The sequence below is a fragment of the Podarcis vaucheri genome (assembly GCF_965113315.1).
Source record: "Podarcis vaucheri genome assembly, chromosome: 17".
NCBI classification, from domain to species: domain Eukaryota; kingdom Metazoa; phylum Chordata; class Lepidosauria; order Squamata; family Lacertidae; genus Podarcis; species Podarcis vaucheri.
In genome coordinates, this window is record NC_138755.1 from 5,450,505 (window position 1) to 5,472,519 (window position 22,015).

The 22,015-nt window shown below is 46.8% G+C and overlaps 1 protein-coding gene across 3 annotated transcripts in view; it reads right to left on the reverse strand.

The window, feature by feature from the left end:
* Positions 1–229: 229 nt before the first annotated feature.
* ALAS2 (5'-aminolevulinate synthase 2) overlaps positions 230–22,015 on the reverse strand; it is a 30,561-nt gene continuing 8,775 nt past the window's right edge. For 2 of the 3 annotated variants that reach the window (XM_082205441.1, XM_082205440.1), the window contains exons 2-11: positions 16,468–16,664; positions 13,518–13,658; positions 13,314–13,412; positions 11,548–11,773; positions 9,204–9,388; positions 7,935–8,114; positions 6,874–7,038; positions 5,280–5,548; positions 2,490–2,652; positions 230–506 (exon numbers count right to left, since the gene is read on the reverse strand). In XM_082205441.1, the coding sequence (XP_082061567.1) occupies positions 343–506; positions 2,490–2,652; positions 5,280–5,548; positions 6,874–7,038; positions 7,935–8,114; positions 9,204–9,388; positions 11,548–11,773; positions 13,314–13,412; positions 13,518–13,658; positions 16,468–16,642 (1,767 nt within the window). In that variant the 5' untranslated portion in view covers positions 16,643–16,664 and the 3' untranslated portion in view covers positions 230–342. The remainder of the gene's footprint in view (positions 507–2,489; positions 2,653–5,279; positions 5,549–6,873; positions 7,039–7,934; positions 8,115–9,203; positions 9,389–11,547; positions 11,774–13,313; positions 13,413–13,517; positions 13,659–16,467; positions 16,665–22,015) is intronic. The other variant, XM_082205442.1, reaches the window with a different exon arrangement.

Consider the following 22,015-nt stretch of genomic DNA (forward strand, 5'->3'; position numbering starts at 1 on the left):
TACTCAAAGAAGGTGCAGAGCAGGGCTGGTGGAGAGTATGGCCTGGGGAGAATCAGGGGAGCCGATAGGATTGGAGGGCCGCATTCGGTCCCTTGGCTTTCAGTTCCCCACCCCTGTGGCAAGCAGAGGCCTGTGCCTTCCCCTGTTCTGCTTGCCACCTAGAGAAGCCCTGCCCATTTGGATACTTAAATTCCATGAATGTGGGAGGCAGTGAAAGAGACACAGCAGACAAAGTGGCAGATTTTTATTACACTCCTGATACCCTCTTTCCATTTGGCAGTGTCAGTGGTGACATCCTGTTTCTTGTAAGGTCGTGTGTGTGTGTGTGCAGAGGCCGGTTCTTCAGGCGCAAAGAGTGATGTAGCGGGGCCCCATGTTCCCGAAGTAATCCCTCTCCCACTCGCTCATGAGGGCAAAATGCAGCGGGCGGCGGCAGAAGTTGCACTCAGGGGAGACTGCGGCCTGCAGAGGCAGCCCTACCTCCTGCCAGGCTGCCAGGAGCTTCTCTGGAGAGGGAATGGAAGAAGAAGCCGTTAAATGTAGCCAAGCCATGCAAATTGCAAATTTCATTATTATTATTATTTGCTGAGTTGAATAATGGGCAGCTGATTGGTGGTTTCTGTGCTAAGCAGCAGCTGGGGCTTGTGGGCCAATGCCCCTGGAGCTGTTGAACTATTGTTTCTGAAGAGGAGTCTGCGGCCCTGTTAAAATCCAGAGGAACCTAAGAATAGCCAGATGGATCAGGCCAAAGGCCAGTCTAGTCCAGCACCCCATTCTCACAGTTGCCAACCAGATGCCTGAAGGAGCGTCTCCACCCCCATCGCTCTACCCGGACACTGAGGTCCAGCGCCGAGGGCCTTCTGACAGTTCCCTCTCTGCGAGAAGCAAAGCTACAGGGAACCAGGCAGAGGGCCTTCTCGGTAGTGGCACCCGCCCTGTGGAACGCCCTCCCACCAGATGTCAAAGAGATAAACGACTACCTGACATTAGAAGACATCTGAAGGCAGCCCTGTTCAGGGAAGTTTTTAATGTGTGACATTTTAGTGTATTCTTAATCTTTGTTGGAAACCGCCCAGAGTGGCTAGGGAAACCCAGCCAGAGGGGCGGGATGCAAATAATAAATTACTATTACTATTATTATTAGCCTGCAAGCAAAAGCCCTCTTCCCTCCTGCGGTTTCCAGCAATAGGTATTCAGAAGCAATGCTGCCTGCAGCTGCAGAGGTAGAGAGAGCATAGCCATCATGGCTAGTGGCCACTGGTAGCCCTTTCCTCCTCCATAAATATGTATAATCCTCTTTTAAGGCCATCCAAGTTGGTGGCCATCACTTCCTGGGAGACTTTGACTATGCATAGTGTAAAGAAGTGCTTTCGTTTATCTGTCCTAGATCTTCCAACATTCAGCTTCACTGAATGTCCACAAGCTCTAGTGTTAGGAGAGGGATAACAGCTTTTATCTCTCCACTTTCTCCTTGCCAGGCATAATTCTGTAATCTTCTATTACGTTGCCTCTTACTCGCCTTTTCCCAAAACTAAAAAGGTAAAGGATCCCTGACAGTTAAGTCCAGTCACAAACGACTCTGGGGTTGCGGCGCTCATCTCGCTTTACAGGCTGAGGGAGCCAGCGTTTGTCTGCAGAGTTTTTCCGGGTCATGTGGCCAGCATGACTAAGCCACTCCTGGCACAACAGAACACTGAAACCAGAGCAGCGCACGGAAGCGCCACTTACCTTCCCACCAGAGCAGTACCTATTTACTTGCACTTTTTGGTGTGCTTTCAAACTGCTAGGTTGGCAGTAGCTGGGACTGAGCAACGGGAGCTCATCCCATCGCGGGGATTCGAACCACCAACCTTCTGATCGGCAAGCCCAAAAGTCCCAAATTCTGCAACCTTTCTTCAAAGGGGAGTCTTCACTGACCCTTCCCTTGATCCAATGGGAGAAGAGGCAAATGCCAACCTGGCACAGGAGTAAAACTCCTAAGAAGCCCAATACATAGACTGTGCCATCCGGAGGACAGCTGGTTTGGTGCTATGCAAAGGAGCCATAAAACTGATGTGCTCCCCTCTCCTGTAGCATGCAGGTGTGAAGAGGTGAAGATGCCTTTGCTTCTGTCTTCAACAAACCACAGTTTGTTGCTACATGCAAGTCAGGACAAACTTCAGTTAGTTTTAACTATGGTTTGTCCAAAGGAGCCACCTGTAAATTGGTTTATAATTCTGGCTTTTTGACCATCGTTATTTGAAAGCAGAAGCAAATGCTTCCCAGTTTATTCACAGCTGCAGGTCCTCAACTATGGCTTAGCATTATGTACGAATGAGGTCACAGCCTCCATTTCTATGTTAATGGCTTCATTTTCTTTTCTTTTTACAACTCCTAACTGCATGTTTGTAAGCCTACCATTATTAGAGTTTGCAACTCTAGAACCACGCAGTGGTCTTTATTACAGGGAAACACGGTTCCAACTAGATCATGTGGTCCTGGTGACTCACCCACAAAGTAATTCATCATGGGTGGCGTGTGATGGGGCGAGGGGGCCAGCCGCAGCAGCTCCTCCCCCCGAGGCACAGTCGGGTAATTGATGGCTTGGACGTAGATGTTGTATTCAGCCAGAAGCAGGTCACAGAGGTGAGAATTCAGGGCTGCGTCTCCAACCTGTGGAGGAGAGAATCATTCATTGCTAAGAGAGTGAAGTCAGAGGTCTAGTTCCTTGTTCCTCCCATCCTGCCTTTTGTAGCTGTCAATGACCGAGCCAAAAAATCAGCACCTTTAAGTCCCTTTGATTTAAATACAACCAGAGGGAGTCCTTTTACACTTTTGTAAAGCGCTATGAATGTAGCATAAAAGTAATAATGAATATTAATATCAGGGTTTTCCCCAGCGAAACAGAGATTTCAGTGTTTCATATTAGCTGGATTGTGCCATACACTCTGTTGCTGTTCTTCAGAAGACAACTGGGGTCCTCTACCCATAACACTAGATAAACCCATGACTGCCCTGGGCTTTCCCCACCCTCCTCCTCCCCACTGGAAGGAGGCCATTTTGTATAATTTTCTTGGAGTGTTTCCTACCCTTTGTGTGTGTGAGAGAGACACATCATTCTCCACCACCACCAAAATACTCAGAATGGTGTTAGGTCCAGGACCCTGTGGAGGATGCAAAAACTTCCAACATACTTGCTTGCAGCAGCAATAAATAAATAATGTTGGGGGCAAACAACCACCCCATGCATTTAAAATACATTCATGCCACTTTAACAGTCACAACTTCCTCCAAAGTATTCTGGGAACCGTGGTTTATCCCTCACAAAACTATAATTCCCAAGATTATTTGGAGGGGTGGGGGAAGCTGTGCTACTCCTGTTGGAGAGCCCTGCCTCTACAAAACTGCTTGATGGGGATGGGGATGGGGAACTTTTACCCTCCAGGTGTTGTAGGTCTCCCAATCATCATCATCCCCTACATAAGAACATAATGATATTTCTGTATAACAATAAGAAGAGCCTTAACACTAGTGAAGTTAGCAAAAATGTATCATACTCATGATAATAAATGCTGGAAATGTAAAGAAAAAGAAGGAACCTTTTACCACATGTGGTGGATGTGTCCCAAGGTAAAAGACTTCTGGGAAAGGATTTATAATGAATTGAAAAAGTGTTGAAAAACACATTTATTAAAAAAACCAGAAGCCTTTTTACTTGGTATAGGGGGGGGGGTTGAAATCCCCCAAAAGCTTGTTACTTTTTTCTGTATGCCACAACAGCTGCGAGAATATTGCTAGCAAAGAATTGGAAGAAACAAGATTTACCAACTATCAAAAGAATGGCAGATGAAGATGATGGACTATATGGAACTTGCCGAACTGACTGGGAGAGTCCGAGAACAGAGAGAAGAGATGGTGGAAGAAGATTGGAAGAAGTTTAAGGAATATTTGAAAAAATAAGTTAATACTTAAATCTTAGAATAGCTTTGGAAGTGGATATAGTGTATTTTATAAGTGATAAAATGTTAAGTTTTTATGGTTAAAGTAAGTGTGGGGGGGGAAAGATGGTTAGAAATTATGATACATGTAAACTGCTAAAGATGAAGTAAAATGAAAATCAGATAGGTAGGACTTGAGGAGGCCCACTTAACAATATTTAGAAAAATAAGGATATGACAAGAATTAGTTTCTTTGTTTGTCTTTTCTGTTTGTGTTTTTTATTTGTGTTTTAAAATGAATAAAAAAATTTTGGGGGAAAAACACAATAAGAAGAGCCTGTTGGAGCAGGCCATTGAACCATTTTGTTCAGCTACCTGTTGTCACAATGGCCAACCAGAGGCCTCTGGGAAACCTGCAAACAGGACCCAAGCACTCTCCCCCTCTGGGGGTTTCCAGCAACTGGAATTTGGAAGCACTTCTGCCTCCAGCTGGGGACCATGCTGCCTGGGTCTGGCTGAGTCCAGCCACACCTAGAAGGCTACAGGCTCCCTAATGCTGCTGCTGGATAATTTCTCCTTCCCCCTGGAGAAACTTGGTGAAATTGCCCTCCCTATTTGTGAAAAGGATCTAGGAGTCTTGGTTGACCACAAACTTGACATGAGCCAACAGTGTGACGCGGCAGCTAAAAAAGCCAATGCAATTCTGGGCTGCATCAATAGGAGTATAGCATCTAGATCAAGGGAAGTAATAGTGCCACTGTCTTCTGCTCTGGTCAGACCTCACCTGGAGTACTGTGTCCAGTTCTGGGCACCACAATTCAAGAAGGACACTGACAAACTGGAACGTGTCCAGAGGAGGGCAACCAAAATGGTCAAAGGCCTGGAAACGATGCCTTATGAGGAACGGTTAAGGGAGCTGGGCATGTTTAGCCTGGAGAAGAGGAGGTTAAGCGGTGATATGATAGCCATGTTCAAATATATAAAAGGATGTCACATAGAGGAGGGAGAAAGATTGTTTTCTGCTGCTCCAGAGAAGCGGACACGGAGCAATGGATCCAAACTACAAGAAAGAAGATTCCACCTAAACATTAGGAAGAACTTCCTGACAGTAAGAGCTGTTTGACAGTGGAATTTGCTGCCAAGGAGTGTGGTGGAGTCTCCTGCTTTGGAGGTCTTTAAGCAGAGGCTTGACAACCATATGTCAGGAGTGCTCTGATGGTGTTTCCTGCTTGGCAGGGGGTTGGACTCGATGGCCCTTGTGGTCTCTTCCAACTCTATGATTCTATGATTTCACCCCTGGCTAACAGAGTACGGAACTTAGAGAGGCCGTTTCTGCATAGTTTTCGTCCCGGAGAGCCATACCCGTATGGGGATGATGTGACTGGGGCAGCTGACCACAGGGAGCCCGGCATCCATCAGCAGCTGGCGCATGTGTTTGACGTTGCGCTGGTGGGAGCGGCGCAGAGCCTGCCCCTCGGGGCTCTTCAAGACCCGGACCGATTCCAGGGCCCCGGCCAGCACCATGGGGGGCAGGGAGGTGGTGAAGATGAATCCCGCCGCATAGGAGCGCACTGTGTCGATCAGAGACTTGGTGCTGGCCACATAGCCACCCACACAGCCGAAAGCCTTTCCTGCAAGGGGAGAGAAGAAAAGGCAGACATTAGTCCAGGCACTCTGGAAGTATACCTAGGCTCTGCACTGAAAATACAATAGTGAATGTTGCATGCAGACAATCCAAACTGAGTTGGATTACTTTTGGCAAACTGAGGAACTTCATGTGTCTTATTTTGCATCCTTGTTTCAACTTGAGATGGAACTGCGGGCATCCGTCTGTCTCGAGAGTGTGCCTCTGGAGGTGAAGTGAAACCACTGCGTTAGCAGCACTGAAGTGACCTCCCTGGGGCACAAGCCGGGGTGGTGTGTATGGAAGTCCTAGGCTGCCCAGATGACAAGATGTGGTCTCACGGAAGAAAAGAAAGTACAGTGGTACCTCTGGTTACGTACTTAATTCATTCCAGAGGTTCATTCTTAACCTGAAACTGTTCTTAACCTGAAGCACCACTTTAGCTAATAGGGCCTCCCGCTGCCGGAGCACAATTTCTATTCTTATTCTGAAGCAAAGTTCTTAACCCAAGGTACTATTTCTGGGTTAGCAGAGTCTGTAACCTGAAGTGTATGTAACCTGAAGGGTATGTAACCCGAGGTGCCACTGTAATACATTTGACACCAGCTTGGCTGCAAGAGTTGCCAGAAGGAGTTGTACAAGGTACCGTCCAACTGCCTTCAGGACTCCACTCCAGATTTGTGTAGAGCTTAAAGGTAAAGGGACCCCTGACTATTAGGTCCAGTCGCGGACGCCTCTGGGGTTGTGCCACTCAGCTCACTTTATTGGCCAAGGGAGCCGGCATACAGCTTCCGGGTCATGTGGTCAGCAGGACTAAGCCACTTCTGGCGAACCAGAGCAGCGCCAGGGCTTACTCCTTAGCTTTTTCTTCTCTTGAAGATGCTTCCTTTCCAGGTGGATGAGCCCCATCTGCCCGTCACTTCCCTCTACAGCACATGCAGGAACCACCTTCTTGACCATTGGTCTCACCTGCTCAATCTGCCCAAGCCTGTCTTCACATGCAGGGGAAGTTCCTAACTCACCGAGGGTTTGAGACCTGTTGGCTACCCTCACCTGGTCTAGCCGGCCAGTCGAAGCTGTTCCAGGTGTGGCCACTGGAGAACCACTTGCCTCCAACATGGTGTTCCTTCCTGACCAAGTCTACCCTATCATCTTAACTTGCTGCTCTGTGGCACCGAAGACCATAGAGTTTTAGGCCATCTTTTAGGCCACCTACTTCAACTTCCTGCTCAGTTCAGGAAATCCAGTGCTAGAACATCCCAGACCTTCACCGTAGTCCATCCCTTCCTGATGCCCTTTTCATTAGGGGCTGTGGCTCACCCTCAAACTTACCCAGGGTGCCAGAGACGATATCTATCTTGCCCATCACTCCGTCGCGTTCACCAATGCCAGCCCCGTGGGCCCCGTAAAGTCCCACTGCGTGAACCTCATCCACGAAAGTGATGGCTCCATAATGGTGTGCCACGTCACACATTTCCTCCAGTGGGCAGATGGCACCTGCAGACAGAGAAGACTTAATGCACGAAGGATACTGACCCTTACTGGCGACTTTAGCCTGGATTGCAAAGGAGGTGCAGTAAGGAAAATGTGCAGAGTAATGTTCTGAAGAACAGAGTTCTCAGCTTTGATCAAATCCAACACAAGATTTCTTTTTTAGCTCTTCTGTCTTAAATCAAGGATGAGGAACTTGTGGACCTCCAGGCTACGACTCTCATTATCCCTGACTATTGCCCATGCTGACTGTGGCCGATGGGAGTTTGGGAGCATTTTGGAGGCCCACAGATTCCCAGCCTCTAGAACAGATGAACTTTCTGCTGGTAATTGTTTTATCATGCATGCTGACTTTGGATTTTAGTGTGGAATTTGATTGCCTTGTTATTGTTATTGTTATTGTTATTGTTATTGTCATTAACTTAACTTATTACCCATGCTTCACTATAAGGTCCAAAGGTAGCTCACCAACAGTTCAAAATACAGTATTAAAAACAGTCACAAGAAGAGGGTGGGTCCTAAAAGATGAATCTCTTAATATGCTTAATTTTTTGTTTTACAGTGGAAGCTCGGTTTGTGAACGTGATTCGTGTGGGAGGCACGTTCGCAACCCACAGCGTCCGCAACCTGCAGTGCCATGTCTGCACACACGTGGGTTGTGATTTGGCACTTCTGTGCATGCGCAAAGTGCAATTTAGTGTTTCTGCGCATGCGCGAGCGCCGAAACCCAGAAGTAACCCATTACGGTACTTCCAGGTTTCGGCGCATCCGTAACCCGAAAACACACAATCTGAAACATCTGTAACCCGAGGTATGACTGTATATTGATTTTATCATGTTATCTGGAAAATTCATTATGAAGCGAATATTACATATTAACAACATACAAATGCATTACCCACCATCCATGGAATGGACAGTCTCAAAGGCAACAATCTTTGGGGTGTTGGCATTGGCTTTGCTCAGGAGCTCCTCCAGGTGTTGGGGGTCATTATGCCGGAAGACATACTTCGGTGCTCCACTGTTTCGGATGCCCTGAATCATGGAGGCATGGTTGCCTGCGTCTGAATAGATCTCACACCCTGCAGGAGGAAAAGGAGCCTCTGGGTCACTCACCGAGCCTCTGCTCTCCCCCTAACTGGAATAAGGACAAAGGAATCTGCCTTACACTGAGCCAGATCCTTGGTATGGGGGAGAAATTGGATCCAGTTCATGTTTAGCTGTGACTCCTGTATCACAGGGACTTGGACTAGATGGCTTTTGGGTCCCTTCCAAGTCTACAATTGCATGATATTAAATGCTTTCAAGGTGGACCTATGTCATTTGCACTTCCCAAAGCAAATACACAAACCTAAACACAGCCATCTTTTGAAATTCACCCTGTGCTGTATTTGCACTATGCTATATTTGCTACACAGGGATGCGGGTGGCGCTGTGGTCTAAACCACAGAGCCTAGAGCTTGCCGATCAGAAGGTTGTCGGTTCAAATCCCCGTGACGAGGTGAACTTCCGTTGCTCGGTCCCTGTTCCTGCCAACCTAGCAGTTCGAAAGCACGTCAAAGTGCAAGTAGATAAATAGGTACCGCTCTGGCAGGAAGGTAAACGGTGTTTCCGTGCACTGCTCTGGTTCGCCAGAAGTGGCTTAGTCATGCTGGCCACATGACCCGGAAGCTGTACGCTGGCTCCCTCGGCAAATAAAGTGAGATGAGCGCCGCAACCCCAGAGTCATCTGCGACTGGACCTAACGGTCAGAGGTCCCTTTATCTTTACCTTTACCTATATTTGCTACACAGTTCTGCAGCAATGTATGCAAAATTGCACACACTAGGGTATGTGCGTAGTTAAAATACTAGGAGAATTTTGCCTTAAAATGCTAGTAATTTTTCAGGAGGACTTTTAAAAGCTATTGTGGAAACATGGAGAAATGGATTTAACACTGGAAAAAATGAGAGAAACCAGCACGGTCAAATTTACCCACCCCGAGTCAGAGCCACTGGTCTATCTGACACAGTACAGTCTCCACAGAATTCCCGACCGGGGCTTCTCCCAGCCCAACTTAGAGATGTTGGGGATTGAACCTGGGATCTTCTCCATGCAGAGCCCATGGTCCTTCCCCTATCTTGGCTGCCAGCCAGGCCCTAAAGGCCAACCCACTTCATTGTCCTGGTTACCTGGCATCATGCGGGCCAAAGTGAAGAGGGTGGAGTCATTGGCCACAAAGCAAGAAGAGAAGAGCAGGGCAGCGTCTTTGCTGTGCAGGCTGGCCAATTCTTGCTCCAGCTCCACGTGGAACTTACTGGTGCCAGAAATGTTCCTGGTGCCTCCAGCCCCAGCTCCATAAAGATCCAGAGTATCCCTGGTGAGGATAGGATGGAAGAAGAGGAGAATGATATTCGCTCCAAAAAGGGCTGAACTCAGAAGGTGAATCACACCTGGATCACCAAACCAGATGGAGACCCTTGATCAGATCTTGGGTCCCTTTTCCATTCTTGTGCAAAGCAACTGTGGAGAACCTGGTTCAGATTGGGGCCACTCTCAGTGCTAGGAAGAGAACATGTTTACCCTCTCCTCCTTGCCACGATCCCATGAAAATGGCCTCCTGAGACCTGGAAGCTGTGGTTTGCCCCACCATTAGTGAAACCTACAGCTATGGGCAAGTGCTCAAAGATGGTTACATTTTAAAAAAGGGGGTTGGGTTATTGGCCAAAAATTGGAAATTACAAGATGTACCAACAGTGGAGGAATGGCAGATGAAGATGATGCACTTTGGGGAGCTAGCCAATCTGACCGGAAGAGTCCGCGACCAGAAGGAGGAGCAATACTAGGAGGAATGGAAGAAATTTAAAGACTATTTAGCTAAATATGCTAAGATAATCTAAATAGAATTACTTGCAAGTATCAGATTGGCCTAGGATTTAAATATGGGATGTTATAGAATAATATGTTTAAAGTTAAAATGAAAAGAAAGAAAGATGTTAATTGACTAAGTAAATTTTATGTGAAAATAGTTTTGGAAAACTGCTGCAATGATATATATGGAAACTCAGCCAGGGGGATTCGAGGAAGTCACCTAACAATGTTAACAAAAGAGGAATTATTACAGTCAGGATCTATGTTTGCTTGTTTGTTTTTTGATGTCTTCTTTTTATATTTGTTGATATGTTTGTTATAAATTTGGAAAATTAATAAAAAAAATTGGGGGTGGGAAAGGGGGGGTTTGGGTTAAGCTGCATCCAGGGTTAATTCAGATCAGACCCGTTGAAATCAAAGGACTTGTTTCCATCAGTCCTAATGCATCCGCACTGAGTAAGATTCATGCTAACCCGTAGCAGAAAGTTCCCCAGACAGCTCACAGAGTAAGCTAAAATTAAAAGTCACATTACAATAAAATACAAAAACCAGACCATGTGCTATCTGCATGGATCTGTTGAAAGAGGGTGGGCAGGCTTATTAGGATGGGGAGGGGGCTGACAGGACAGGGTCTTGCCTAAGCCCACCCATTCATGGCTGATGTAAGCTTTGAATCAGAGACTTTCCTGCTCATTCTCTTACTCACTAAGCTGCCTAGAGTCGGAGACAGAAAACACCTTTAAAAGGGTTTAAAGAGGATTGGGAAAGGGCCCCAAGGCATACACACATTGATTTTCTCTGTGCCACCGTCACCTCTGTTTCAAACCAGCACATTTAAAGCTAATGGTTTCCCGCAAAGAATTCTGGGAACTGTAGTTTATCCCTCACAGATTATGTGGGCGAAACCATGCACTTAAAAAGTGCTTAGAATGTATGGGGTGGACTCTAGTTTACTCCTTCCCAGAGCTACAATCCCCATTATTGATTTCCTACTATGACCCCTGACATAATGCCTCTGCAGGGCATTGTGGGAAATTTAAATGGCAACTCCTGGACCCAGACACATTTTGATGGGAAGGCCAGGGTGGTCCTGGGTCCTGGGCAGTGGCCTCAGGATGCTGAGGCTGAGCATAGGTAAAAATTGGGGCAAGAGTTCACAGCACAAGCAGCCACCCATTTTCCAAATCTCCTTCATCTCTCCAGAGAAAAGAGCTATTGTCTGTTTCTAGCCTAGGGGCTAGACAGGGGTCAGCAAACTTTTTCAGCAGGGGGCTGGTCCACTGTCCCTCAGACCTTGTGGGGGGCTGGACTATATTTTGGAAAAATAAATAAATGAACGAATTCCTATGCCCCACAAATAAAAGGACATATTCTACTCATGTAAAAACATGCTGATTCCCGGACCATCCGTGGGCCGGATTTAGAAGGCAATTGGGCCAGATTCGGCCCCCAGGCCTTCGTTTACCTTCCCATGGGCTAGAACATCTTTCCCTGTTTGCCCGACCCTATGATCATGTCAAAGGGCCATCACACTGAGTTTCAAAAGTAGACTGGGGCAGGTTGCAAGGGCAATGCGGAATAGCTTGAAACAGACCATTGGAACTAGACACGGTGTGGGCCGGAGAGAGTTTGTGCTGGAGACATTGCCGGGCAGCTGCCACTCACCGGATGGCCTGCATCACTCGAGGGTGGCGGCTCATTCCCAGGTAGTCATTACTGCACCAGACCGACACCTCACGGGCTTCCACCTGGGAGCCAGAATAGTCCTCAGCAAAGGGATAGGCGTCAGCCCTTCGATTCACTGTCTTGAAGACCCGGTAGGTGTGATCTTGCTTCTTCGCTTGGATCTTTGCCTCAAAGAAATGGTCGTACTCAAACACTTTGCCCCCTGCTAGGAAAAACACAGGGCTGGTTAACACAACCCGTGGGAATCACTTGATTTCTCTATAATGGATGACTTAGCACCTGCAAGGCTAAGCTACTACTGAGAAGCAGCCTCTGAGAGAGGGCAGGAAGGTTCTGTTTACGTGGAGTCAGGGGCAAGTTCTGATGGATCGTGGGCCATGCTGTCAGACAGAGTGGCACAGACTTTCCAGGGGCTGTCGGAGGCTGTCGGTTTCTTCTCTGCAGGAGTTACTGCACTGTCCTCGTGCCCTTAAATTGGCCTCTCCTGGGAGGAAACTAATTTCACCCCATCTCTGCATCATCATCATCATCATCATCATAACAATAATAACAATAACAACAACATTATTGACAATTTTATTATTTATATGCCGCCCATTTGACTGGATTACCCCAGCCACATTGTTTGATTGGACATAATGGGTTGTATCCAAAGTACTACTATGTGAATGTCGGTGCAAGGACTTCTGCTTGCACAATAGAACATTCTCCCCCTTTCCTCCCCTTGTACACGCCCCCAAATCTTTTCTAGGGGTTCCCCCAACACTCTGGAACAGATTGGGAGAGGGTGTGGAGCAGGGGAGGAGGGTGGGGAGTCCTGGTGCACAAGCAGAAATCCTGGAGCTGACACATTCGTCGGATACCGCTCTTCAATCATCCCCAGTTGAGAGTCCCAGTAAAAATAACCTGCTCTTAGAGGAGGCTGCCTGTTGTGTCTCTGTGTGACTAGCTGCTTTAAGTTTGCCTCTTTTCAATCAGGCAGCATGTGTGTAACATCAGGGGCTGGGAGAAAAACAACACATGGTATGGCCTCCTCGAAAGGTGGGTGTGCTTTATTTCTTACACAACTTAAAAGTAAACCTGGAGTACTGTGTCCAGTTCTGGGCACCACAATTCAAGAAGGACACTGACAAACTGGAAGGTGTCCAGAGGAGGGCAAGCAAAATGGTCAAAGGCCTGGAAACGATGCCTTATGAGGAACGGCTAAGGGAGCTGGGCATGTTTAGCCTGGAGAAGAGGAGGTTAAGGGGTGATATGATAGCCATGTTCAAATATATAAAAGGATGTCACATAGAGGAGGGAGAAAGGTTGTTTTCTGCTGCTCCAGAGAAGCGGACACGGAGCAATGGATCCAAACTACAAGAAAGAAGTTTCCACCTAAACATTAGGAAGAACTTCCTGACAGTAAGAGCTGTTTGACAGTGGAATTTGCTGCCAAGGAGTGTGGTGGAGTCTCCTACTTTGGAGGTCTTTAAGCAGAGGCTTGACAACCATATGTCAGGAGTGCTCTGATGGTGTTTCCTGCTTGGCAGGGGGTTGGACTCGATGGCCCTTGTGGTCTCTTCCAACTCTATGATTCTATGATTCTAAACTTTTTTTGGGTGGGGAAAAAAGTGATAGCCAATTCAGACAAGGCTGGAATGCTTAATTGCTAGCTCTGCGTCTGACACACACACTGCAGGTGTATGTGTTACTTACGCTGTCTCCCTGTCTGAGTAGTTTTGGGAGTCCTCCCATTCACTTACCTGGCATGTTGTCCCGAATGAGGTGTGACGCTTTGTCAGAATCGAGCAACTTCCTCTTGAGGCTGGATTGCACCTCCCTTACTAGGGAAGTCCACATGCCTAGAGGGAGAAGGACGAGTGGGTCACAGCTAGGGAAAAGTCGAGGATGGGAGCTCCCCCTTCCGCTTCACTTCCCCATAGGATGCAGGCCTTTTCATTCCCTACCTGACTTGAAAGGCCTGACATCTTCCTGGACCTCAGGTTTTGCCTCCTGCACAAAGGAATTCTGGCCGCTTTTGCGCTCTGACTCCATGAAAGGGCACTGCGTGGAGGGGAGAAGCAGGGGCGCCCTCTGCGCGGCGGAGCCTAGTGGGCAGAAGAAGGAGAGGAGAACCCAGCTGGTTCCACCTTTCAGATGGTGGCCCCCATAGGGACTGTACCCCACTTGGCCCCGGACTTTTTCAGAGCTGGATGTAGGAATCTGCCTTGTCAGGCTATAAGTAAAGGTAAAGGACCCTTGGACGGTTAAGTCCAGTCAAAGGCCACTATGGGGTTGCGGCGCTCATCTGCGTTTCAGGCCGAGAGAGCCGGTGTTTGTCCACAGACAGCTTTCGGTCATGTGTCCAGCATGACTGAACCACTTCTGGTGCAATGGAACACCATGACAGAAACCAGAGCACATGGAAACGCCGTTGACCTTCCCGCCGCAGTGGTACCTATTTATCTACTTGCACTGGAGTGCTTTCGAGTTGGTAGGTTGGCAGGAGTTGGGACAGAGCAATGGGAGCTCACCCTGTCGAGGGGATTTGAACCACCAACCTTCTGATCGGCAAGCCCAAGAGGCTCAGTGGTTTAGACCACAGCGTCACCCGCGTCCCTTGTCAAGCTATAGGTGCGTCCAACTCTTTCACATCCGCACCACAAATTTAAAGCACTTTCATAACACTTCGATGGTCATAGAGAATTCTGGGAATTGTAGCTTGTTAAGGGCACTGACTTCACAGAGCAAAAGGCCCAGTGCCCTTCACAAACCACAGTTCCCAGAATTCTCCATGAGTTGTATGGTATGAGTTGTACGGTGAAGGTCTCAGATAGGTCTCTTTCCTATCGCTTGCTCCTTAAACTGTTTCTAACTGGAGATGAAGACTACTAGACCAAAACATGTGCTGACCCACTGAGTTGTGCTCTGGTCCTGCCTCACATAAAATCCAAAGACCTTATCTTTTGGACAGAGCTATTTTTCCTAGAAAAAGAGGTGCTGGAAATCACTTGTTCTCTCATAATGGCAATGGCACCAACCTGAGAGGAGCCAGTTCTGGCTGAAAGAAAGTCCTGATTCTGAATCCTTCTTTCCTTTCTCTTTCCTCTCGTGTCAAGATTGCTTGGCCTTTGAGCCAGATGATCTTAGACCCAGAACAGTTTTTAAATGACCAGACTCCCTCCTGGGGTGGGAATCCTGTGTCTGGACTGCACCATGCCAGATGACAGGAGTGGTATTCCTGTGATGGAATTCTTCCTCCATTTGGCATATCTTTTCCCAGCTGAGCCTTGTGAGAGAATTACTAAGTCCTAAAGTTAAAAGGTCCTCTCTACTCTCACCCACAACAGGCATCAGCTGGCAAGAGGGAATGGGGAAATAAGAGATCACTGGCAAGAATTGTGATCCTGGAGACAGAGTCTCCATACCTTGGATCTTTCATATTTTTGGGGAGGTGGGTGGTATGGGGAATGGAGGAACATTCCGTGATAGGGCCCCTATAACTGACTGCTCCTTCCTACAAAATTTAAAAATTTCCCTGCACACAGAAAACGATCCTGTCAGGGAGAACTCTGGGCTAGAATCTTCTTCCTAGCTTTCCGTACGCTGCAGTCTGAAATGCTACAGTCCAGACAAGCAATTTTACCACCTGCCATGGTAGGCCATATTTATTAAAATAAATCATGTAGTATGAAGTTGCTGGCGTTGTACCATTTCAAACTGCCTTAGATGAAAAATGTTACCCCATATCCAGGGGTGGGGAACAAAAAACTATCCTGGAAGGGGAAAGGATTTGAACCTAGCCTTCATCCTGACAGGATAGTTTTCTATAAGCAAGGATTTGATTATTATTATTTTTTAATGGAGGAGCTTTCAAGCACTATTTATTTATCAAATACTGTTTTGCAGCCCAAAGCCCCCCAAAGCAGCATATTCAAACTACAATAAAGTAGAATAAAATGGCATGAATCCATTGTCAGTTTCCCTTTGCCATAATGTCTGGAATAATATAGCCCAAGAACACATAGTTTATCTGAATAGGTAGATCCATTCATTTCCCACTGGACTTTCATACTGCCATATTGGATTCTTCCAGATCTAATAACTGTACGAACGCACCCCCCTGTGTTGAAAGAGCGTGTACTGTGTTTTGGGGGAGTGTTATGAGTACATCCACACCATACATTCAAAGTGCATTGAAAGCACATGGCTTTTCCCAAAGCATCCTGGGGATGTTTTTTAAAAAAATGTTTTTAATGTTTAAATTTTTTATTTTTTCACCAACAACCAAAACACAAACAGTGAGACCCCCCAGACGGCTGATACATTGGGTATACATAATCAACAATAACATATTCAAATCAACCATATGTACAATTTTATATATGTTAACACTCCTTCATCCACAAGGTTTATTTAACTTTTAACATTCTAATTGCCCCAAATTGTTCAAACCTACCCAAATAATTCAATATCTTCTCAAACCAATCCTCCTCTTTCTCACTGACCTTAAACCCTTTCATTCTGTGTAACTTCACAGTTCGGTATTCTAAAATTATAATATTATTCAGTTTTTTCCTCCATTGGTTCACCTCTAACTCTTCTGCATTTTTCCAGTTACTTGCTATAACCTGTCTGGCTGCAGTTACCATCAATTTTACCAATTTACATTCCTCTTTTGTTTTTAACTCAGTGCTACTCATTTTAATAAGAACCATTAATTTAGATATTCCCACCTTCCTACCCACAATTCCCGATACCTGGGAACGGTATTTTGCCCCTCAGAGAGCTACAGTTCCCAGCAAGTGTAACAAATTGCATTTCCCAGGATTTCCTTGAGGGTGTGCTTTCAGTGTGTGGACGAAACCCCTCTCCCCTCAGCTGGACATTTTACCCAGAGCCCACCCACTGCCTCACCAGAATCTCCATGGGTCTCTTTTCCGTGCTGCTGGTCAGCATGAGAACGAGAGAAGGCTCGGGCCACCATCACAGGGCAGCGCTGGGCACTGCTGACCAGCAGGGGTCGACATCGGCGCAGGAAGGTGGTCGGGTCCCGGGTCAGGAAAGGGCAGCACTGGAGGATTGAGGCCATTGTGGCGTGCCAAGGTCTGGTGCTACACAAAGAAAGAGAGAGGTCAAGGGAGGTGCTGGGAGAGTCCCTTTGGCTGAGGCTATACCACAACTCCTTAGCCACAGAATAGGATCAGTATCAAAGAAGGAGCCAGGGCATTGCTCACCAATGTCCAAGCAATAACCATCATGTAAAGGTAAAGGTAAAGGGACCCCTGACCGTTAGGTCCAGTCGTGGCCGACTCTGGGGTTGCGGCGCTCATCTCGCTTTATTGGCCGAGGGAGTCGGCGTACAGCTTCCGGGTCATGTGGCCAGCATGACTAAACCGCTTCTGGCGAACCAGAGCAGTGCACGGAAACGCCGTTTACCTTCCCGCCAGAGCGGTACCTATTTACAGTGGTGCCTCGCAAGACGAAAAGAATCCGTTCTGTGATTCTCTTCATTTAGCGGTTTTTTCGTCTTGCAAAGCAAGCCCATTGAAGGATTAGCGGATTAGCGCTATTAGCGGATTTTAGCGGCTTATCTGCTGATCGGATCAGCTGATAAGCGGCTTAGCGGCTTAGAAAAAGGGGGGGGGAGGAAAAAAAACCAGCAGGAACTCGCAAGACATTGTCGTCTTGCGAAGCAAGCCCATAGGAAATTCGTTTTGCGAAGCACCTCCAAAACGGAAACCTCTTTCGTCTAGCGAGTTTTCCGTCTTGCGATGCATTCGTCTTGCGGGGCACCACTGTATCTACTTGCACTTTGATGTGTTTTCGAACTGCTAGGTTGGCAGGAGCAGGGACCGAGTAACAGGAGCTCACCCCGTCGCAGGGATTCGAACCGCCAACCTTCTGATCTGCAAGTCCTAGGCTCTGTGGTTTAACCCACAGCGCCACCTGCGCCCCCTAACCATCATGTACTCGCTGGTTTAAAAAGAGCTGCCACCTGGCTGGATTTGGACTGCCCAAAAATGGAAAGAAGGAGTCCCAGGAAAAGAGGAACGGATACAAAAACTTATGGACTATGCAGAAATGGCAAAACTTACGGGAAAAATAAGAAATCAAGATAACAAACTTTTTTTAATAAAAGTATAGAAATGGTTTATGGAATATTTACAAAGGAATTGTAAACAGATAAGAACATGGGCAGGATTATTGTAACTGTTGTGTATTGAGTCAAAGGATTTTATATCTGTATTATTATTGTCTGTATTTGCATTAGGGTAAAGTAACTGCCTTTTGGTTCCAAAGGGTACAGCTACTATTGGTTCATTTAAGCTGCTGTATTTGGATCCTCTGTCTTATTGGTTCCCTCCAAAAGGCAGGACTGTGATTGCCTGATATTGTTCCCTCCAAAATGTATCTGTTCTAGCTAGTTCCCAGTCCCTATAAATGTAGCTTTCCTCTCCCCAGTCTTTAGTCTTGTTGCTTTAATAAAGAAGTGTTACTAGAGAACTGTCTCCAGCACGTTATATCAAGAGAGCTGAAACCACAAACCCCACGTCACATCAGTAACAACCTTCAGTTTCATAAGAGTATATTTTAAAGTAGATGAATAAATGAGCAAATTAAGTTAATTGGGATATGCAGAAAATATTAAAAATAAATTTAAGGAACAGCAGAAAGTGGGGGAAGGAAATCAAGTTTTGAAATGTTAAAATGACTCTAAAATTATTGAAATGTATACACTTGAAAATCATAAATTACACATAGAGAGAGAGATTTGGATTGTCTGCCCCTGACCCCAAGCTGACAGTCTCACCAAGACAAACATTTCAAGTGGAGAATATCTAATATGTGGCCATAAGAGATATACCTTTAAAGCACATTCAAAGAAGAGTCCCTCAAAGAATTCTGGGCACTGTAGTCCGTTAAGGATTGCAGGTAATTGTAACTGTGCGAGGGGGTAAACTGCAGTGCCCAGAATTCTTTTGAGGGAAAGAATGCACTTTGAATTCACTTTATAGTCTGTGCACATCCATGGCCAAACCAAACATCCATCCCAGCGCTTAGGCAAATGCAGGTGATTTAAGAGTACTTTGTGAGGAAAGGGAACTCCATTTCCCCCTTTTCTCTCGCTTCATTCTCTTTTCTTCTTTCCGCCTTCCTCCTGCACTGTTGGAATATTGGCTGAAAGCTCCTCGCATATGGGGTCCTGAATTCTTTTTCTCTTTTTGCTTTCATTGCTCTGATGACTCTCACAGTAGTTTTTTTTTAATTAATGCTAATAGAACAATTTCAATAATAAAGCCTAGAGAGAGGGTTTTCTCATTCGTGGCCACTTGTATTTAGAATGGTCTCCCCAGAAAAGCTTGCTTGCCACCAACTCTGATAACATGTCAGCACAAAGCAAAGACATTTTCATTTGCTATGGGCAGATGTGGGAAACCACTGGCTGTCCAGATGTAGCTGAATGACAACTCCCATTAATCCTGGCCATTGGATGTGCATTCTGGAGCTGATGGAAGTTCAGTAACATCTGGAGGGCCCAGCTTTCCCCACACCTAGCCGAGGGCATTCCAGCATGCTGAGGTGAGCTGGATTTTGTGTTTTTACGCCTTCTATTGAACTTGATTACTTTGTTATAGTCTGCTGGTTTTGCAATTTTATTGTTTCAAGTTTGCATTTTTCTGTGTGTGGTTTTTAAGTGAATGTTGCCCTGAGAGCCTACATCTATCAAACAAACAAAATCAACTATTATTCTCACAAGAAGGCCTTCTCACTCACTCAGAAAAAAAATTGTATGTTTGTTGCATGCACCTTTTTCAAGTAACCTTAAGGCTCTAGCTTCCTTTTAGACCACATGAGATCAGCATTAACTCTCCAGAGCAGGGAGCGCCCTTTAATTAACCTTCAACCAGCTCCCTTCCTAGCACCCCTAAGGCCACCAAGTTGAGCACTGAAACATGTCATTGAGAGCTATCTTTTCAAGGTAGCAATGATTTTTTAAATAATAATAGAAAATAACCAGCTGCCTGACTGGCACACAAGCAGATACACACCCACAGTGTAATATAAAAAGTGACAAGCTAAATCCACTTCTGCAAATGAGGATGAAGAATGCCTTTTAGTTGCTAGTGCATCTACAAAAATAGAGGAAATATACATTTGTGCAGCATATAATTCAGGAAGGCAGCCATTTTTAATCTGAATGATGTGTCGTTAGAAAAACAGTCATGTAACGTGAACAATCTGGTCAGCAGGCTTTTTTGTTCCTGTGAAGAGGTGTGGTCCTGGCTTAGGGTAGATCTACCCTGTCCAACAAACAGAGCCGCTGTGTGTATACTGGTGTCACACCACTGATTCAGTGCTCAGAGTGGACGCCATGCAGTGGCGTAGCGTGGGTTGTCAGCACCCAGGGCAAGGCAAGTAATTTGCACCCCCTAACCTGTGGATTTTAGTAGGGGCAGAGAGCTGTGAGTACGAGCGTCCCCCCCAGATGTTGCGCCTGGTGCGGCCGGCCCCCCCTGCACCCCCCACGCTACACCACTGACGCCATGCACGTCTCGACACATGTCTGGGAACCCCGGCCATGTCAGACTTCCCAGACATGTGTATGTAAGTGGATGCCTTCCTAGCTTCCCTTGCTTTAAGTCCAGGATGGGGATCCTGTGGCCCTCCAGATGTTCTTGGGCTCCCAGCCCCATCACCCCTGACCATTGGCCGTGCTGACTGGGTCTTGCCCATGCTAAGGCTGGAGTCCAACAACATCTGGGAAGCCACAGACATACCAATTGTAATAGCTGTGCAAAGTGTAGAGCTGCCCTTAGAAAGGTCACCAGATACATTTCTATCCCATGTCCTTAATTTTCACGATCTCTTACTTACCCTTGAATACAAACTTAATTCGTTCCGGAATCCGTTCTTAAACCAAAGCGTTCTTAAACCGAGGTGCGTTTTCCCTACTGAGGCCTCCCACCGCCAGTGCCCTTCCACCATTCGGCTTCCGTTCGTCTTCCAAGGCAAAGTTTGCTAGCTGGAACACCTACTTCCGGTTTTGCGGAGTTCGTTGCCCGAATAGTTCGTTAACAGGACTGTTTGTAGACTGAGATACCACTGTATTGCTAAATCTTTGTATTAGTTGAGGTTATATTATTGGACGTCCCTGGGAAGAGGGGATGATTGTTAAACTGCTCTGAGAACTGTAGCTCAGGGAGGGGAGCAAGGGTCACCTAAGAACTTTCGCGAACTTTCTTAGGGTTTGGGACGCGGGTGGCGCTGTGGCTTAAACTACAGAGCCTAGGACTTGCCAACCAGAGGGTCGGCGGTTCGAATCCCCGCGACGGGGTGAGCTCCCGTTGCTCGGTCCCTGCTCCTGCCAACCTAGCAGTTCAAAAGCACGTCAAAGTGCAAGTAGATAAATAGGTACCGCTCCAGCGGGAAGGTAAATGGTATTTCCGTCCGCTGCTCTGGTTCGCCAGAAGTAGCTTAGTCATGCTGGCCACATGACCCGGAAGCTGTAAGCCGGCTCCCTCGGCCAATAAAGTGAGATGAGCGCCGCAACCCCAGAGTCGGCCACAACTGGACCTAATGGTCAGGAGTCGCTTTACCTTTACCTTTAATAACTTTCAACACCCTTAACAAACTACAGTTTCCAGGATCCTTTGGGAATATCATGACTGTTTAAGGTGGGGTCTATAACTAGCTTCACTGTGGTTCCACAAAGGGAGATGACACTGGCAGTAGGACTGAGAAAAACGCACGGTGTGTCTACAAATGTACCACCTGAACCTCTTTGCAAGTTTACTCAAAAGTAAATTGTAGGGTGTAGCTGCATTAACTCCTCTGCCTTAAGGAGCGCTTGTGAATGGTCGTTCTGGGAGTAGCAGAGAGACCAGCTGCTGCAATACATGACAAGCTTCCTGTCCCTTGGATAATTGCACAGCAGAGGGAGTTTTCGGCAGGTGCAGACTTTTCTACCCCTGCAGCACTCACTGCAACAGGACAATCACGACATGCAAGGCAGCGCATCCTGCAGAGCAGGTCTGATTTAAGAGGCATTTTCTGCTTCAAAGAGAACAATATTCCAGATTCCCAAGGGGTCAGAAGGAAGCAGGGGAGAAACCCACAGGGAAAGAGAGAAAAGAGAGCACAACGCAAGTGGGGCCCAGGAAATTAGGGGCTGAAACTCAGACAATATGTGGCTCCATCTTGGGAAGGAAACGTACTCCTAAAAGAGACCACAGGAGATGCAGGTGGTTCGTGAAAGAACTTGACTATTTTGTCACTTTTTCTTCTCTCACTTTGCCTTTGAGAGCTAGGTGACAGGCAGAAATTCTGTGGTTCTATAAATTCAGCTTCTTCCAGCATGGAGAATCTACTGAATTTCTGCCTGCAATAACGAAACATGTCTCTCCCGTATCGGTCTCTACAGCCACAGCAGCTGCTGTAACTCTCCTGTAACCCCAAAGGC